Source organism: Canis lupus, chromosome 35 (genome assembly GCF_003254725.2).
Source record: "Canis lupus dingo isolate Sandy chromosome 35, ASM325472v2, whole genome shotgun sequence".
Lineage (NCBI taxonomy): Eukaryota > Metazoa > Chordata > Mammalia > Carnivora > Canidae > Canis > Canis lupus.
The window spans coordinates 10,639,738-10,656,800 of record NC_064277.1 but is presented as its reverse complement, the minus strand read 5'-3'; the positions used below and the strand labels follow the sequence as shown (position 1 = coordinate 10,656,800).

The 17,063-nt window shown below is 42.2% G+C and overlaps 1 protein-coding gene across 1 annotated transcript; it reads left to right on the top strand.

Moving 5' to 3' along the window:
• Positions 1 to 218: 218 nt before the first annotated feature.
• GCM2 (glial cells missing transcription factor 2) lies at positions 219 to 9,745 on the top strand. The gene is made up of 5 exons (XM_025444569.3): positions 219 to 550; positions 3,947 to 4,199; positions 4,340 to 4,452; positions 5,069 to 5,194; positions 6,114 to 9,745. Exons 1-5 carry the CDS (start codon positions 461 to 463, stop codon positions 7,050 to 7,052), a joined length of 1,521 nt encoding a protein of 506 aa, XP_025300354.1. The 5' UTR covers positions 219 to 460; the 3' UTR covers positions 7,053 to 9,745.
• Positions 9,746 to 17,063: the final 7,318 nt, after the last annotated feature.

Sequence of the window (17,063 nt, the reverse complement as noted above, 5' to 3'; positions counted from 1 at the left end):
AGCCCGACGCGGGCCTCGACCCCGGGTCTCCAGGATCGCGCCCTGAGCCGAAGGCAGGAGCTCAACCGCTGGGCCCCCCAGGGATCCCCCGAGACACTTCAACTCCCCACCCCCACCGTGGCCCCTCGGCCTCTCGGGTCCCCCCCTGGGCCCCCAGTTCCGTCCGGGCGGGGGAGCCGCTGCGAGCGAGGAAAGGCGGGGCAGGGGGAGGCGCGTCTTTATAAACCCGCGCGCCCTGGGCGCCCGGGCTGCGGCCCCCGCGGCGGAGACCCCGGCCCGGGACCCTCGCCCGCCACACCTGGCTTCCTGAATAAATCCTCTCTCTCTCTCGGCCTCCCTGCGTGTCTGTCTCCGTCTCTAGCCAGTTCGCTTTTAAGGAGGGCACACAGCACCGCGCACCTGCGGGGGTTTCCCTCCTACCTCCGGGACCGTGGGCGGCGCGCGCGGGCCAGGTGCGGCGATGCTGGCGGAAGCGGGGCGCAAGGCGGACTGCGCGTGCTCCTACGGGATGGAGCTCACCTGGGACGTCAACGATCCGCAGATGCCTCAGGTGCGTGGACCCGGGGCGCGCGCACCTGGCTCCGTCCCTGCCGAAGAGGCCTGGCGGCGCCGGGTTCCCGCAGGGACCGAGGGGAGACCCCCACCCCCACCCCCGCAACATGCCTGCGAGCCCTCGACTGTTAGAGGGACGCGGCAAAGGGCAGCGTTGGGGGTGGTGATGTGTGTCGCCCAGGTCTCTGCTGGCACTTGTCTGGAACACACCCGTGGCCCCTGGAACTGCCGATTGGGCCTCACCTGGCCACAGCGGGACCCTGTCCCTCACTTTTCTTTATCCACGGTAGAAAGCAGGTGACCCTCGCATCCAAGTCTATGAGGAGGGTGCAGCAAATGTAGATACCACTGCTTCTCCAGACCTGTCAGGTGCGACTATAAATCGCGGTGGCCTGACTCTTAAACAATTAGCATGACTTGGGTGATTTATGCAGATGCCCGTGGCTGCCTGGACGGTCCTGCTAACCAGACCACAGGCGACAAGGGAGCCTCTGGAATCGGGATTTTGGACGGAACTGCTGAGCTTACTTCTCTAATGACAAGGCGATCCCCTCCTTTTAGGGTGATTTTTTTTTTCTTTTGTTTGGTTTTAATGGAACAGAGTAGTTTAGAGCCGAGTCCAGGGAAGGAGCTGGACAGTTCCATGCTTGGTCATACCGGTTTGAGGCAAAAACTGAGAAGTGACTTTGAAGTCCCGGGTGTAGGTAGGAGGAGAGAGGAGTGGCTTCCCAAGTATTTGCAAAGGTGGACTTCCAGCAGTGTTGTGGCACAGGGATGACACATGGCATTTATTCAACTTCTACAATGTGCCATATAGATATTCAGGCAGGTGGCCTCTCAGAGATCAGCGCTGTTTGGGACGTACATATGTGCAGGAATTTGTCTTATTTGTTTTAAAGTCTGCTACTTTACAGTCAGTCTGTACCGTTTGTGTGAAAGCAGGGACATAGCACAGCAAGGATGCCACATTCGCTCTGACTTCCGTCCAGAAAATCTTCATGGGAAAATAATCCGATCTTGCCTTTTAAAAAAGAGCCACTTCCAAATAATGGAACGATGGCTCCTCTTCCATGCATTTTCCAGACTTCCTGTGCAAATGTAAATTATTTGTCCTTTACGAGACTGGTTCTTAAACAGGGGATGTGTGTAATATCTCAAAAGGGCAGGTGCATTGGGAAATAGGAGTGGAGAAACAGGATGCTAGCCTTGCTCCCGCTGACCAAAGGAGAAAGAACCAAACTAGCTGAATGACCTTGAGATAGTTCCTGAATTTGCCTTAGTTTCAGCTAAGGTGACCTGTCATCAAGTGGTGGAACTAGATAACAATCTTAAACTATCAGCCAGATTTTCTGTCATGTTCAGTATGTGCATACTTGTCTGCAAGTACGCATGTGCCGACACATTAGGACAAAAGCAGCCCAATCCCGGAGTCCTCCTTTTTTTGTTTGGACTTAAAAATGTGGTCTCTGTGGCTTCATTTTCAGTGTCACTGCTTTAGTGGCTGGTATGGGATGTGGGGGTGATTGTCTACCTTTACAGGGGGATGCTAGTGGAATACTCTCTTCTGAAAAATTGTCTATTTTATGAAGATCCTTAGATTGAAATGTTCACTTTAAAAACAAAGATATTGGCATTAGTATAAACTTAAATAGTAGATCATTATATATTTCATTTGTGACTTACCTTAAGTCGATATACTAATTTATGGCAATTACAATATTTCTGAGAAAAGGTAAACGAGGCCTGGTAGTAATAACAATGATTTCAGACAATATCCCCATGGTTTTGAAAACTAAATTATCCATTTTCCTATTATTGTTAGAATGTATAATACTAGCGATGTATCCAAATCTGAATTGTCAGGCCGAGCACAGTTTTGCTTTGCAAATGTTAGATCTAATTTCCTTGGGATGGTGGGAGGGAGATGAGGTGCAAATGGCTTATTAATGTGCTAATACTCTTCTAAGCCTCCATCACACCAGTAAAGCCAGTGGAACCTGGCTACACCACACTAGAAGGTTGTCTCTCTTAACTCCCGCTTCCTCATCTATGAAATGTGAGGATGGATGCCCATGATGGAAGGTGGTGGGGAGGGTCATAGATACTCCACGATGTGGCTTTGCAGGCTATACTGTCTCTGTGCCAAATACCCAGTTCTGCCATGGACAGAAAATAGCCATAGCCAATATGTAGACAAGTGTGCATGGCCATGTCCCAATACAACTGTATTTATGGATCTTGAAATTTGAGTTTTATATAATTTCCATGAGTCACGAAATCTAATTCTTTGGATTTTTCCCCAACCATTAAAAAATATAAAAGTCATTCTTGGCTTGTGGATCCTACTAAAACAAGTGACAGGCTGGATTTGGCTCAGGATTCCTAGCATGCTGACCCCTCCCGTAGCGAGTATCTGCTAAATATTCAGTGCTTAGTAAAGGGCAATTTTTTATTAAACTCCTATATGAGAAAGACATTACAGGTAGATAACACTTATCATGGGCAAAGACCACCCATGATGGATATTGAAGGAGTGCTCAGTGTTTTAGATACAACTTATTATTTCAGCCATGTGGCTCTTTGTTGAGGAGAGTGATAATTCATGTTGCTCCAGGGAGGGGTCCAGAGCTCGGCAGTTTCCACTCCATGCTTGGGTTAACCTTGATGGCTATGTTCTTCATGACAGCGTCCCTATAAACTTGGAGAGCTAAGTTGGGAGGAGCAAGGGTAGCTCTTCTTGTCTCTCTACTGTTGCTCTGGGTATCACTGCTGATGTAACTGGTAGATTTGGGGTAGAGGCAAGAACTTCAGGAGAAAAAAGTGGTGGATCAACATGGAGCCATATTTATAGATTGAACTGCATTTCAGTGATAGAGCATTCCAATCACTTTTTGCCTTAGCACTTTGATGCTTAATTTGAAAATGTTTTCATTTTTAATTTAACATTTAAGCCTCCCCAGAAGTAGTATACCATGGTGGTAAGGAAGATGGGCTCTGGAGTCAAACTGCTAGGGCTCAAACCCTAGAGCCAGGTCTCCTAGCTGTGTGTCCTTGGGCAAGTCAATTAACCTCTCTGACCTCCCTATACTATAGGATTAAATATGGATTATAGTACTACTATAATCCTATTGTCTGTGTGAGTTTAGAAGGCTAGATGAACTAGTACATGTACATTTGCAAGCTAAGAGCTTTATAAACATCAATGAGTAGCCAGTGGTCAGAATGGCAGGCACAGACAAAATGTGATTGGCATAGTTTGTGGGTTTTATGATAGTTCTGGAATTAAAAAGAACCAGTTTTTATTCTAACGTGCTTGGGAAAAATTAAAAGCGTGATGTGTCAGGTTTGGGTCTGGTCAACTCGTTCATCCTTCCTTTCTTATGCTCCCTTCCAGGAGCTGGCCCACTTTGACCACTTCTGCGAGTGGCCGGACGGCTATGTGCGCTTCATCTACCGCAGCGACGAGAAGAAGGCCCAGCGCCATCTGAGCGGCTGGGCCATGCGCAACACCAACAACCACAACGGCCACATCCTCAAGAAGTCGTGCCTGGGCGTTGTGGTGTGTGCCCGGGCCTGCACCCTGCCCGATGGCTCCCGCCTGCAGCTGCGACCTGCCATCTGCGACAAGGCGCGCCTGAAGCAGCAGAGTGAGGGCCCAAGGCCAGGATGGGGTGGGATGACCTTGTAGACTCGAGAGTTCCCTTTTGCCAAGGAATTTCCCTTGCTTCCTTCAAAAGCACCTGGGGTCTGAGTTGTTAGTAATATTGCTCTCCGTCTGGCTTTGCAGAGAAAGCATGCCCCAACTGTCATTCCACTTTGGAGTTGATTCCCTGTCGCGGGCACAGTGGGTATCCTGTAACCAACTTCTGGAGGCTTGATGGCAATGCAATATTTTTTCAAGTAGGTGGGGGCACATGACAATTTGTGGTGGGTATGTTCATCAGGCCACAGGGACCAGACCACCTGCCCTGGACCTTAGGAACTCTGTTCTAACCCAAATAGAGCTTCGTGGTCAGAAACCTGGGCTGGGGGACGCCTGGGTGGCTCAGCGGTTGAGTGTCTGCCTTTGGCTCAGGACATGATCCCAGGGATCGGGATGGAGTCCCACATCAGGCTCCTGCAGAGAGCCTGCTTCTCCCTCTGCCTCTCTCTCTCCGTCTCTCATGAATAAATAAATAAAATCTTAAAGAAAAAAAAAAGAAAAAAAAAGAAACTTGGGCTGGGGCTCCCAGGGCCTTACTGGGTTCCTAGGAATTAGGTCAGCTTCTGCATGTTCAGTAAGGGTGAGAAATAGTAAACCAAATTAGAATTATAGCTGAGTTAATACAGGAAAAGGGTTGTTAGGTAATCTTTTAAGATCTCTGTTATCAATGTTGTTTTATTTGGTCATTTTTCCCTGTCATGTTGAAAAAACAAAAAACACCTTGAAATCTTGGGAAAGACAATCAATTTTTAACAGGCGTCACCAGCTTCCTTCAGCAAAATAAACATATGATTTATTTCCTTATTAATGCAGGCCAAAGGAGTTCACGACCACCCAAGACCAGAGAGCAAATCAGAGACGGAAGCTAGAAGAAGCGCCATCAAGAGACAAATGGCCTCTTTTTACCAACCCCAGAAAAAGAGAATTCGAGAACCAGAGGTAATGGGGAGCTGACATGACACTGTGGTCTGTGTTCATTTCCGTCACAAAATACACTGCTAATTATGTAAAATATGAATGCTACAAATTAATTAGGTTTTATTTTATGGGAAAATTATATTTCCAACAAAATGTCATTGAATCCACATTTTGGATAGGGTTTCTAATTTCTTCTTCTTCTTAAAAAAAAGGCAAACTGTCTCTACAGTCAATGATATAGTGAGGATGTGTGCTGACACCCTGACATAAGGGCCAGGTATCCAGTTTTACTAAAAAGAGAAATACGTGCATACCAACAGTCAGTTAATAGCACATCCTTGAGAGCATCCTTTTATTATTTACACAGAGCAAATAAAACTTCCAGTTGGGGCAACTTGATCCAGTTTGGCTTTAGTCTGGGGACGAGAGAAGCTCGTGTTTGAGCACTTTCTAAGAGTTTCACACGTGAAATGGTCACAAAAGCCTTACGAAGAGGTGGCTGTTATTTACATTTTTTAAATTAGGAATCTGAGGTTCAGAAAGGTTAAGTAACTAGTTTGATTAATGAGGGACAGAGTCAGGATTTGAACAGAGTCAGGTCTATGTCAGGCAGGAGCCTGTGTCTCCGTTATTATAAATAGAAATCCATTATTATGATCAGGCACCACAGAGCCATCTGCCACTCAGCCCCAGCCTGCCTGGCTACCGTGGACTCTCTTCATTCGGCAGCATGGTGTTGGTGCCTGAGCAGGCTCAAGTGATGCAGCCCTTGGACCACGGGCCCAAAGCATGTACCTGAGCGGTGCAGTGCTCACAACACACAACTGGCCAACTGGAAGTTTGTTTTCACTTGGTTGGTTGGCCACTGTTCCAGATGAGGGTGACCATGTAATTTACATTTCTGTTGACCAAAAAAAAAAAATGTATATCATTTTTTTAGGCCGGAGAGAATCAAGACAACGGTGGACATTTCAGCAACATACCTCCCTTGGAAAATCCAGAAGAGTTTGATATCATTACTGACACTGGCTTCCCTATTTCAGGGCAGCCTTGCTTTTCCTTCCCAAACTCCGATGCTTACAAAGCTACCTGTGACCTAGCCACCTTTCAGGGAGACATAATGCCACCCTTTCAGAAATATCCAAACCCAAGAATTTTTTTGCCTAGGCCACCTTGCAGCTATGAATTGGCAGCTCCTCGTTACACAAATTCAAGCCCACATCCCACCCTTTATAAGAATTCTAGCAATGTCCCTAATGACACAGACTGGGTTCATCTGAATGCACTACAATACAACGTCAATTCATACGGCAGCTTTGAGAGAAGCTTTGATTTCACCAGTAAACAACATGGCTGGAAACCAGCTCTTGGAAAACCTGGAACTGGGGAGAGGACTGACCATGGACAGTTCCAGGCCGTGGCCAATCACCCTTATTATAACACAGAGCTCCCCTGCAGGTACCTCGCAGCTGCCCCAGCAGGTGCTCCAGCCCTGCAGACAGTGATCACCACCACCACCAAGGTGTCCTACCAGGCCTACCAGCCCCCGGCTCTGAAATACTGTGACAATGTACAGGAAGTGAAGAGCCTTTCAGGGTGTAACTATGCTTCTGAAAACATCCCCATGTCCATCTACCCGGAAGTCTTGGACTTCCCAACCACAGTAGCCAGGGCAGCCTCTCCAGCAGGGTCATTGCCTTTGAAAATTCCAGGTGATTGCAGAGCCATCAGACCCACTTTGGCCTTTCCTCAAGAGTCTGCTCCCCCTAGGACAGATGGAGCAGAGACTTGGGATGTGTGTCCATCTAGGTTGGGGTCTGCAATCAATTATTCAGATGGGGTCAGTCCATTCTTTAGCTACGATAGTGAGGACTATTGAACAGCAATCCTGGCCACAGCATAATATCGGTGTCCATGTGTGCAGTGAAATGTGGAATAGGAGCTATCTCTTGTTTGAGCTGGGAGATTGATCTAGCAGACATAAATAATAATAATGCTGATCAGTTGAGAAAATCATGGGTTGGAAATATTTAGATAGTATAAGGAAAGTTGTGCACAGCACTATAAAACCTATCACACTACAGGGGTGCCTGGGTGGCTCAATCACGTAAGCCTCCAGCTTGATTTTGGTTCAGGTCGTGATCTCAGGGTCATGAGATCAAGCCCTGGGTCAGGCTCCACTCTCGGGGCAGAGTCTGCTTGAGATTCTCTCTCTCCCTCTTCCTCTGCCTCTCCTGCACTCCAGGCTCATTCACTGGCTTTTAAATAAATAAATAAATAAATATCTTCAGAATAAAAAAGAAACCTACCAGACTACATAGATTTAGGTCTGAAATGTGACTCCCCCAAATGAACAAATAAGCAGTTTGGATACCATGATGATTAATAATCTAAATTCACTGGAGTAGAAGCCATGAATCCTGGTTCTCATTCTAAGCCCTTTCCCATTTGACCATAGGTAATTTCATAAATCCTTATCTGGCACTTAGGGGTTGTCAAAATAGCTTCCAGAAGAAATCTTGACAATCTTATCTCCTGAGTTGTTTCTTAAAATGTTTATTTAGCATTTACACTCTATTAAAAGAGCTTCAGGAAATATATTTAATCATTTTATCTCCAAGTATATACCTACAACTTTTTAAAAATCTACAATATTGCAATGATAACATGCAATTGTTTTAAGAGAATTTTGTTTGCCAGTATCAGCTGAATAGCTTTTCTTAACATCGATGAATGTTTTCATAACAGAAAGAGCCTAACTATGATGTGTATTTAATGGATTATTATTGTGCTAAAATTTGTTTTTTTTTCTGATTAAGTTTTGGAATTAGAATTGAGATGTTTTATTCAAATGCAGCTTTACTGTTCTTTTGTTATTCCTTATAAATGTCATTGATAATATTTGATTGAATGTAATAAAGAAGTTTTAAGGTAATGTTGATGCTGGCGTTATTTCAAAATGGAAATAGGAAAAAAATATTGTTCATATTATCACCTGGGAAACAGTTTCTATAATATACAGAAACATATCGGTTCATTTAACAGTTTTATAGTTTATTTCTTTTTATCCTTTTGTATCTTTTGACCCCCTTCACCCATTTTGCTCACTCCCCCCCTCCACCTCTGGCAACCACCAATCTGTTCTCTGTATCTATGAACTCTATTTTTTGTTATTTTAGATTCCACATGTAAGTGAAATCATATGGTATTTGTCTTTCCCTGTCTGACTTCTCACTTTGTATAATGCCCCCAAGATCTATCCATGTTGTCACAATAGAAGACTTCATTCCTTTTCATGGTTGAACAATATTCCATTATACCTATATGCCATATTTTCTTTATTCACTCATCCATAGGTAGAAAACTATTAGGTTGTTTCTGTGTCTTTGCTATTGTCAATGATGCTACTATTTACGTGAGGGTGCATATAGCTTTTCAATTTGGTATTTTCATTTTCTTAGTATAGATACCTAGCAGAGGAATTGCTGGATCACATGGTAGTTCTGTTTTTAATTTTTTGAGGAAACTCCATGCTGTTTTCCATAGTAATTGTACCAATTTCCATTCCCACCAACAGTGCACAAGGAAGGGTTCCCTTTTCTCCACATTCTTGCCAGCACTTATTTCTTGTCTTCTTAATAATAGCCATTCTATGATGTGATGAGCACTGGGTGTTATACTATATGTTGGAAAATTGAATTTAAATTAAAAAAATAAAGGTGTGAGGTGATTTCTCACTGCAATTTTGACTTGTATTGCCCTGATGATGGGTGATGCTGAGCATCTTTTCATATACCTATTGATCATCTGTGCGTCTTCTTTAAAAATGTCTATTCAGATCATCTGCCCATTTTTTAATTGGATTGCTTTTTGCTATTGACTTGTATGAATTTTTTTATGTGCCTTGGATATTAACCCCTTATTAGATATATGATTTGTAAACATTCTCTCCCATTCAGTAAATTACCTTTTCCTTATGTTAATGATTTCCTTCTCTGTGCAAAAACCTTTTAGTTTGATGTCATTGGACTCACTTATTTTTGCTTTTGGTATCAAATCCAAACAATCACCGATACCAATATTAAGGGGTTTATTGTTTCTGTTTTCTTCTAGGAATTTTATGGTTTCAGGTCTTATATTTAAATTCTTAATCCACTTTAATTTTTTAAGTATGGTGTAAGACAGTGGCCCAGTTTCATTCTTCTGCATGTAGCTATCCAAGTGCCATTTATTGAAGAGTCTGTCCTTTCCTCATTGTATATTTTTGGCTCTCCTCTGTTATAAATTAATTGCCCATATATCTATGGATTATTTCTAGGCTCTCTGTTCTGTTCCATTGATTTATGTGTCTGCTTTTTATGCCAATACCATACTGTTTGTTTACTACAGCTTTGGAATACAGTTTGAAGTCAGAGAGCACAATGCCTTCAGCTTTGTTCTTCTTTTTCAAGATTGCTTTGGCTTTTGGAGTCTTTTTGTGATTCCACACAAATTTTAGAGTTGTATTTTCTATTTCTGTGGAAAACACCAGTGGAATGTTGGTGGGAATTTTGCATTGAATTAGTAAATTGCTTTGAGTAATGTGGATATTTTAACAATATAAATTCTTCTGATCCATGAGTTTGGGATATCCATTTATTTGTATCTTATTTAATTTCTTTCATTAATGTCTTATAGTTTTCAGTGTGCAGGTCAGGTCTTTCACTTTCTCAGTTAAACTTATTTCTAGATGGGGCATCTGGGTGGCTCAGTGATTGAGCATCTGCTTTCGTTCAGGTTGTGATCCCGGGGTCCTGGGATCAAGTCCCGCATCAGGCTCCCCACAGGCTCCTCTCTGCCTAGTCTCTGCCCCTCTGCGTCTCTCATGAATAAATAAATAAAATCCTTAAAAAATTATTTCTAGGTATTTGTGGGGTTTTTAAAAAAGAATTCTTTGCTATACTAGTAACCGAAAACATTCAAAACATTCAGAGGGCATGCATGCGCACACACTATTTTTGTACAGTTCCCAATACTTACTAAAATCATTCAGTTTTCAAATTAGTACAAAGTACATAAATTTTTTTTGAGAATGGAGTATTCTATTCACATATAATACTCAATTTGCATAACTAAATGGCAGTAAGTCAGATAGATGCCATTTTAAATTACTGAGTGTTATATATTTTTTACCTGACTCATAAAACCCTAATACCCTGATGTAATAAATACATAGAGTCCTGGCCTTGATATTAAATGAATATGAGTACACTCCTGTGATTCCCTAGCCAACTCTTTCTCCAAGGAAAGGATGCCTAGCACACTCACAGACTACTTCTGTTGACTGAACACACAGCTTATAATAATGTCTAACATTTATATGGCACTTGCAGGGGCCAGACACAGTTCTAAGCTCTGAACATGTGCTAATGCTTTTAATCCTCACAGCAGTTCTCTGAGCTACCAGAGAGACCTGCAGTGACTGACATGTAAATAGCAGCTGGGACTTGAATTCAGAGCACCTCCTACACTCTTAACCACCACATGATGTTAGCTTTGACTATAGCTATTTATCAGTGAAATTCCATTTGTACTTAGCACATGTGTACTTGGCACCAAGCAGGGAGCTTGACTACTTCTAAGTATTTATGCCCAACACAGGACCTGAGGCATCCACGTAAGACAAGTAGAAAGGGGCAGGGCAGGGAAGGGAGTGAACACACTCAGGGTGGAGGCCCTGAAGCAAACATTTCCTAAAGTGTGGTTCAAGGATACCCTGGTTACAGGGTGATTCTAAATAGTCTGCAGATATTTTATGTGAATAGTTGCAGATTTATTTTAATGTGTAAAGGAAAAGATGTAAGTAACACATCAAGCCTATGATTTTAAAATATTTTTGCCTAGACAAAGCAAGATAGTATGGGGGTGTGGGTTGGTTTGTTTGTTTGAAGGCAAGGCAACTTATGATGAAATATTATGCAACCAACAGTACAGATGTTGCAAAGAAATGCTGAACAATGATTAAAATGGTTCAAAATGGGTGAGAACTACGAACTAGTGAGACACATTTCTCTGGAACAAGGGGACAGGGGTGGCTCAGGTAGAAAGGGTAAATGGCGATGACAATGAGATTGTATAAAGCTGGGGCCAATGGAGAAAAACAAACATATATGAGATTTTTAGCATCTGGAAGTTTAATCACAGGGCTGAAGGGTCTAGACAGTGGGTAATACTCAGGAGCCAAGATGTGGACGTTTATCCCAGGAGAGGTGGGTGAAGAAATATACCTCAAGTGTCAGCCAGGGCCCCCCAGCCATGCTATCCTCCAAGGAGCCAGGTTATGGAGCAGGGTGGCTGTGTAGCACAGATCAGTTCTTGTGAACAGGGCCAACTGAGGAAGGCATGGGAGGGTTTACACTCTGGATCATATCTAATGCTCAGAAAAACTGATTGGTTAAGGGAGCAACAAGTTTTGTGGAAAATGCATGGAAGTAGGAAACTTACAAAGGCCTAGTTGTTATCCTGTTATTAACATGAAATATTAATTATGAAGAATGAATGCTACTTATTAATAACTCTTTGCTTACTAATTTATTATTAGCTTTCAGCTATGGGGAGTGTAAGTTAGAGCATCCAAGGCTTCTGACATACTTTGCTCTGCTCATCTGATGAACTGGCAAGGGCCCAGGCCTGGAGGTAGACCCACGACAATGGTGGCTGCTGAGGGCAGAGGGAAATAAAGCAAAGGAGGTCAGGCTGGACTGGTAGCTGACATTTTGGTCAAGGCAGATGACCACAAGTGACTTCACCTGTGCCAAGGAACACTAAACAGAAACACAAGTTATGCACTTGTTAGTCATTCTTTCCTCCTCATGAATTGTGCAGAGTCGGCAAGTGGACTCACCTGGAAGAGTGTTGACTCTAACCTCCGACAGTTTCAATGGAATATTTGTCAGAAAAGCTAATGGGCTTTTAATTAATGAAAAGTATTACAAATAATTAAATTAAAAGTCTTATAAAACACTATTAGCTAAACTGTGAGACGTTGCACTAAGAACATCATGGTAAATAGAACTTCCAGCTGACGAAATGATTTGAAAAACAGTCTCTCACTGCGTCTACCCCCCTTCTTTGCTCCACAACTTTCCTCTGTGATTTGCAACTGTGGCTACACATTAGAACCTCCTGGGCAGCGTTAACAGTCCTAGCATACAGGATGCACCTCAGACCAATTAAATCAGAATCTATGGGGTTGAGACCCAGCCAGCATAAGTTAAAGCTTCCCAGATGATTCCAAAGTGCAACCAGTGTCTACAATTTGCCAGAATAGTCCTGAAAATCTCTTTTGTGTTAAGTAGTTCTAGAAAGCCGAAAGCAATATGGTCTTGTGGAGACTTGAAAGAAAGACAGTATTCCCAGTGTAATTAATCTTTATTATCTCTGACTTTTCCCTGGATGTTATTGTTGTGTTCATCTAATGAAAAAGGGAAGAAGGTGGTAGGGAGCCAAGTCATCCACTTGTTGCTATTTAAAATACAAATTAAAAATTGGATTTTGGAAACAATAAAATGAGATATGATACCCTGCCTATAAGTCAAAGCATGAGCTCATTCATTCATTCAACAAATATTTATCGAGTTCCACTATGCATCAGTAATGTGCTAGTATTAGATGTATGCGGAGAGTTACATCGAGGCCTCTGCCCTCTTAGAGCTCATAGGCTCGTGGGCTATACAGACATTAAGGAGACAAGCATAGAGGAAACAGTCTCTATGCTGGAAGAATGGAGAATAAAGAAATGGAAGTGAACCCATTGGGATAAGTGGTTAGGGGAGAGCTCCCTACAGTTCTGAGTTAAGAGCCAAAAGGTAAGAAAAGGCTGCCCAGGTCAACAGCTGGGGAGGAGACTGCAGATGAGAAATAGCAAGTGCAAAGACCCTCGGGTAGCAGAGCACACACGATCCCAGAAAGTCTAGTGCAATGGGACAAGAAGAAACACAGTATAAGATGGGTTGGAAGGGAAAGCAGGGTCCAGATTCTTGAAGTCCAAAACAAGGAATTGACATTTTATTCTAAAAGCAATGGCAAAACATGCAAGAATCATTAGCAGGAAAGTGACATGATCTAACTCATGATTTGAGAGAATTATGTTGAAACTATGTATATAATGGGCTGAAAGGGGGTTCCAGAGGCAGATAGACTATTGCAAGTCACCCACTCATGACATAATGACAGTTTAGATTAGGTGGTAGTGGTGGAGATGAAAGGACGTGGACAGATCCAAAATGCAAGTTGGAGGTAGAATGGAAGTTACTTACAGTTTGGATGTGAGATAGTAAGGAAAAGGAAAAAAAAAAAATCAAGAGCAGCTCTCATTTTCTAGGTTCAACAAGCCAAGTGGCTGGTGGTACCACTCTCTGAATCATGGCAGCTGAGAAAAGAACAGTTATGAATCAGTCAGTACCTGTGAGTCATCTGAATTATCAGATGAATATAACCCTCTGTGGGGAGATCTGAACTACAGATAAAACCGAGGAAATCAAAAGTCTAAAGCTATTTTTTAATAGCTCACCTTGCAAGATAGCCTGGAGTTGTGTTGTCCAATATGGTAGTAACTGGCTTTATGTGGCCACATAAGTTAATTTAAAATGAAAAATTCAGCTCCTGAGTCATACTAACCACATTTCCTCAGTAGCCACATGTAGCTTGTGGCTGCCGAACTGATAAATGCATATATAGAATACTTCCATCCTCACAGAAATTTCTATTGTACAGTGTTGGTACAGAAGGAGGAACCTTCTATAGACCGTAAGAAATTCCCCCACTTGTAGTTAGAGTAGGAGAGTCTGGCAGAGGAAAGAAAATGAATGGTCAGATAGGTAGAAGAGCAGGAGAGTGGAGGGGGTCACAGAAGTCAAGGATGAGGGCAGAAAAGTGTCCATTAGATCTGACAACATGGAAATCACCATTGACCATGACAAAAGCCATTTCTGGGGTGTGATGGGGCTCTATGGGGTGGATTGCAATAGGCTGTGAGCCAATGAGATGAAAGGAGCCAGACACAACATCTCTATTCCATGCATCATACGGAGTTGATTTCACAGTGTAAATAAAAGCCAATGTATTTTATTAAAAGCTATATTGAGAGGTGCCTGGGTGGCTCAGTTAAGCATCCAACTCTTAGTTTCTGTTCATGTCATGATCTCAGGGTTGTGAGATCAGGCCCCATGTTTGGGCTTCCTGCTCAGTGCAGAGTCTGCTCATCCCTCTCTTCTCTCTTTTCCTCTCTCTCTCTCTCTCTTTCTCTCAAGTAAATAAAAAAATTTAAAAATTTTTAAAAAGGAAAAATTTAAAAATGCTATATTGATAGCTTGAAATTTCTTCCAGAAAAATTTGCCTTGCTGATAGTGTTGCCAAAGTTAACAAATAATATAAAAGATTTCCTGTAACATTCAAAATAAATAACAAGTATATATAAATATATATGTATATATTTTAAAGATTTTGTTTATTTATTCATGAGACACACACACACACACACAAACACACACACACACAGGCAGAGACAGAGGCAAAGGGAGAAGCAGGCTCCATGCAGGGAGCCCGATGTGGGACTCGATCCTGGGACAGGGATCAGGCCCTGAGCCGAAGGCAGATGCTCAACCGCTGAGCCACCCAGGTGCCCCACAAGTATATTTTGAGCAAAAGTATATCCCAAATATTGCATGGACCTACAGGGAATATTCATTGTTTATCTAAAATTCAAATTTAACTGGGTATCCTTTATCTGGCACTCCTACTTAGTGGGGATATTATTATTTCATTCTTGTTCAAAATATGGTAAATGAGATTTGATGAACTAGGGTATTAAAAATGTCTTTACAGGGGCACCTGAGTGGCTCAGTTGGTTATGATTCTGGGGTCCTAGGATAGAGCCCCTTGTCGAGCTCCCTGCTCAGTGGGGGGCCTGCTTCTTCCTCTCCCTCTGCCTGCTGCTCCTCCTGCTGTACTCTCAAGTTCTCTCTCAAATAAATAAATAAATAAATATTTTTAAAAAAATAAAAGTGTCTTTACATAAAATGATTTGGTTGTTAAACTTCTATAAGGAAAAAAATTATTTTCACTGTGTAGTCTACTCAGTGGAAGAGAAAATATTTTTATCATTTTTTAAAGCATAAATATCACAGATAAATTTAGCAAACACTTCAAAAACCGAAAAATCACTCTATAACATTTCTATTTACAAACCACACAGAACAGACAACCAGGGCGCCCACCACTTACCTCTTCCGCTGGCAGTCACCCTATTTATTCGTATTTCCATGCCACTTGGTTAAAGCAAAAGAAATATTCTTCTTATCCTACAACAGTAATGGATTTTCCATTAATCAGCCCATTAGAGTTGGATCTTCGGATCCTCTCTCAGACAGCTGAGCTACCCATATAGCGCTGTGTTTTACGGTTTGTCTGAAACATCTTTTGAAACATGAGGCATTCTGGGGCTGCGGGAGTAGGGAGAAGAGGTTGAAGCAGCCCCTCTCTGACTGTAGCCACCTGTGACCCTCCTGACTGATGTACCAGAAGGACACTACTGAGTAAAAATGCCACCTGGCTGTCTACGGAGACCTCTGCATGAGGAAAAATAAACATTCTCTTTTATAATGCTTCTTAAGGGTGAGGTTTAAAAACCCCAATCGAAAAAGCCTTCTGTCCCCAGATGGCCCATTCAATAGGCTATATTACTGATCCAGGTTTCCACAAGCCACCTGAATTCCTTTTCTTAACCACGCTAAGCACTATGCTTTTAAAGATCGTTTCTGGCTATTGCCAAGAGGTAGCAATAAAACCCCTTAAGTCAAGGACACCCAGAATTACGACACCAGGAAGGGATGTACAAAAGTCATCTATGGAAGTCTCTGTCTTCAGGCTTAAGTGCTAGCTCCAAACAAAGACCCATCCATTTCTGCTTTGGGTGTTACTGTCCATGTTGCAAGAATATCACAATTCATCATGGAATTCTAACAGGGTCTTTTAAGATAAAGATACATACAACCTTACATTTTGATTTTATGATTTAAAAAAAAATCAAGTTCATCTTAGAGAACATATCTGCAAAAATGATTGAAAAAAATTGTGACATATTCAACAAAATATATTCATTCACCATATGCTATATGCTAAGTGCTCAGAATAGGAATTATACAAAAAAGCACAAAATGTGGTCTCTGCTGTCAAGAGATTTCTAGTAAGCAAGAGAAATAAGACATGCTAAAGAGCATGTTATGTAGCAGTGAAGGTTACATGATCACATACATTATAATATTTTGGAAATTTAAAAATATAATGATGTTTCTAAGAATTCTCCCTTGCTAATTTTAGAATGGACATCCACTGAACACCCACCCCTGAATGAAGCTGAGACACTTGAGAACTTGTGTTGCAAAAAGCAGAAGAGAATGGAGAACACTAAAGGCTGCCCATGGTCAGTCTGCAAGTAGAGGAGAGCTTCTCAACTATGCTGTTAGATTTGGCTAAAGAGATCTTAGCCTGCTGCCTGTGTGCCAGAGTCTTACACAGCTACAGTAAACAGCCCCCCTCTACTTCCAGGTGGACAAGATGAGCCTGGGGCATTTTGTGGTGGTAGAAGGTAAGTGCTAAACAAACAAAGAAAAACAAAACTCCATAACAATGGGATCATGTCAAAAGGTCACAAAAATCAACTGCAAGAAGTCCCAATGGCCAAAGCCAGAATCATTTTTTTTTAAATAGTCTTGTATTATACAAAATATTTTTAAAAATCCATGAGTCCATCCTTATACGATTGAATAAACAAATTAACAAATGGGGGAGAAGAGACAAATGTTCAGAATAATTCCAAATAATTTATGTAGATATGTATGTGCTACTTTCT

Excerpts from the sequence above, each read along its gene's own strand:
- GCM2 (XM_025444569.3), top strand. The coding sequence starts at position 461 with ATGCTGGCGGAAGCGGGGCGCAAGGCGGACTGCGCGTGCTCCTACGGG. Across the intron at positions 551-3,946 it reads ACGATCCGCAGATGCCTCAG|GAGCTGGCCCACTTTGACCA; the intron begins GTGCGTGGACCC and ends GCTCCCTTCCAG. Across the intron at positions 5,195-6,113 it reads AGAGAATTCGAGAACCAGAG|GCCGGAGAGAATCAAGACAA; the intron begins GTAATGGGGAGC and ends TCATTTTTTTAG.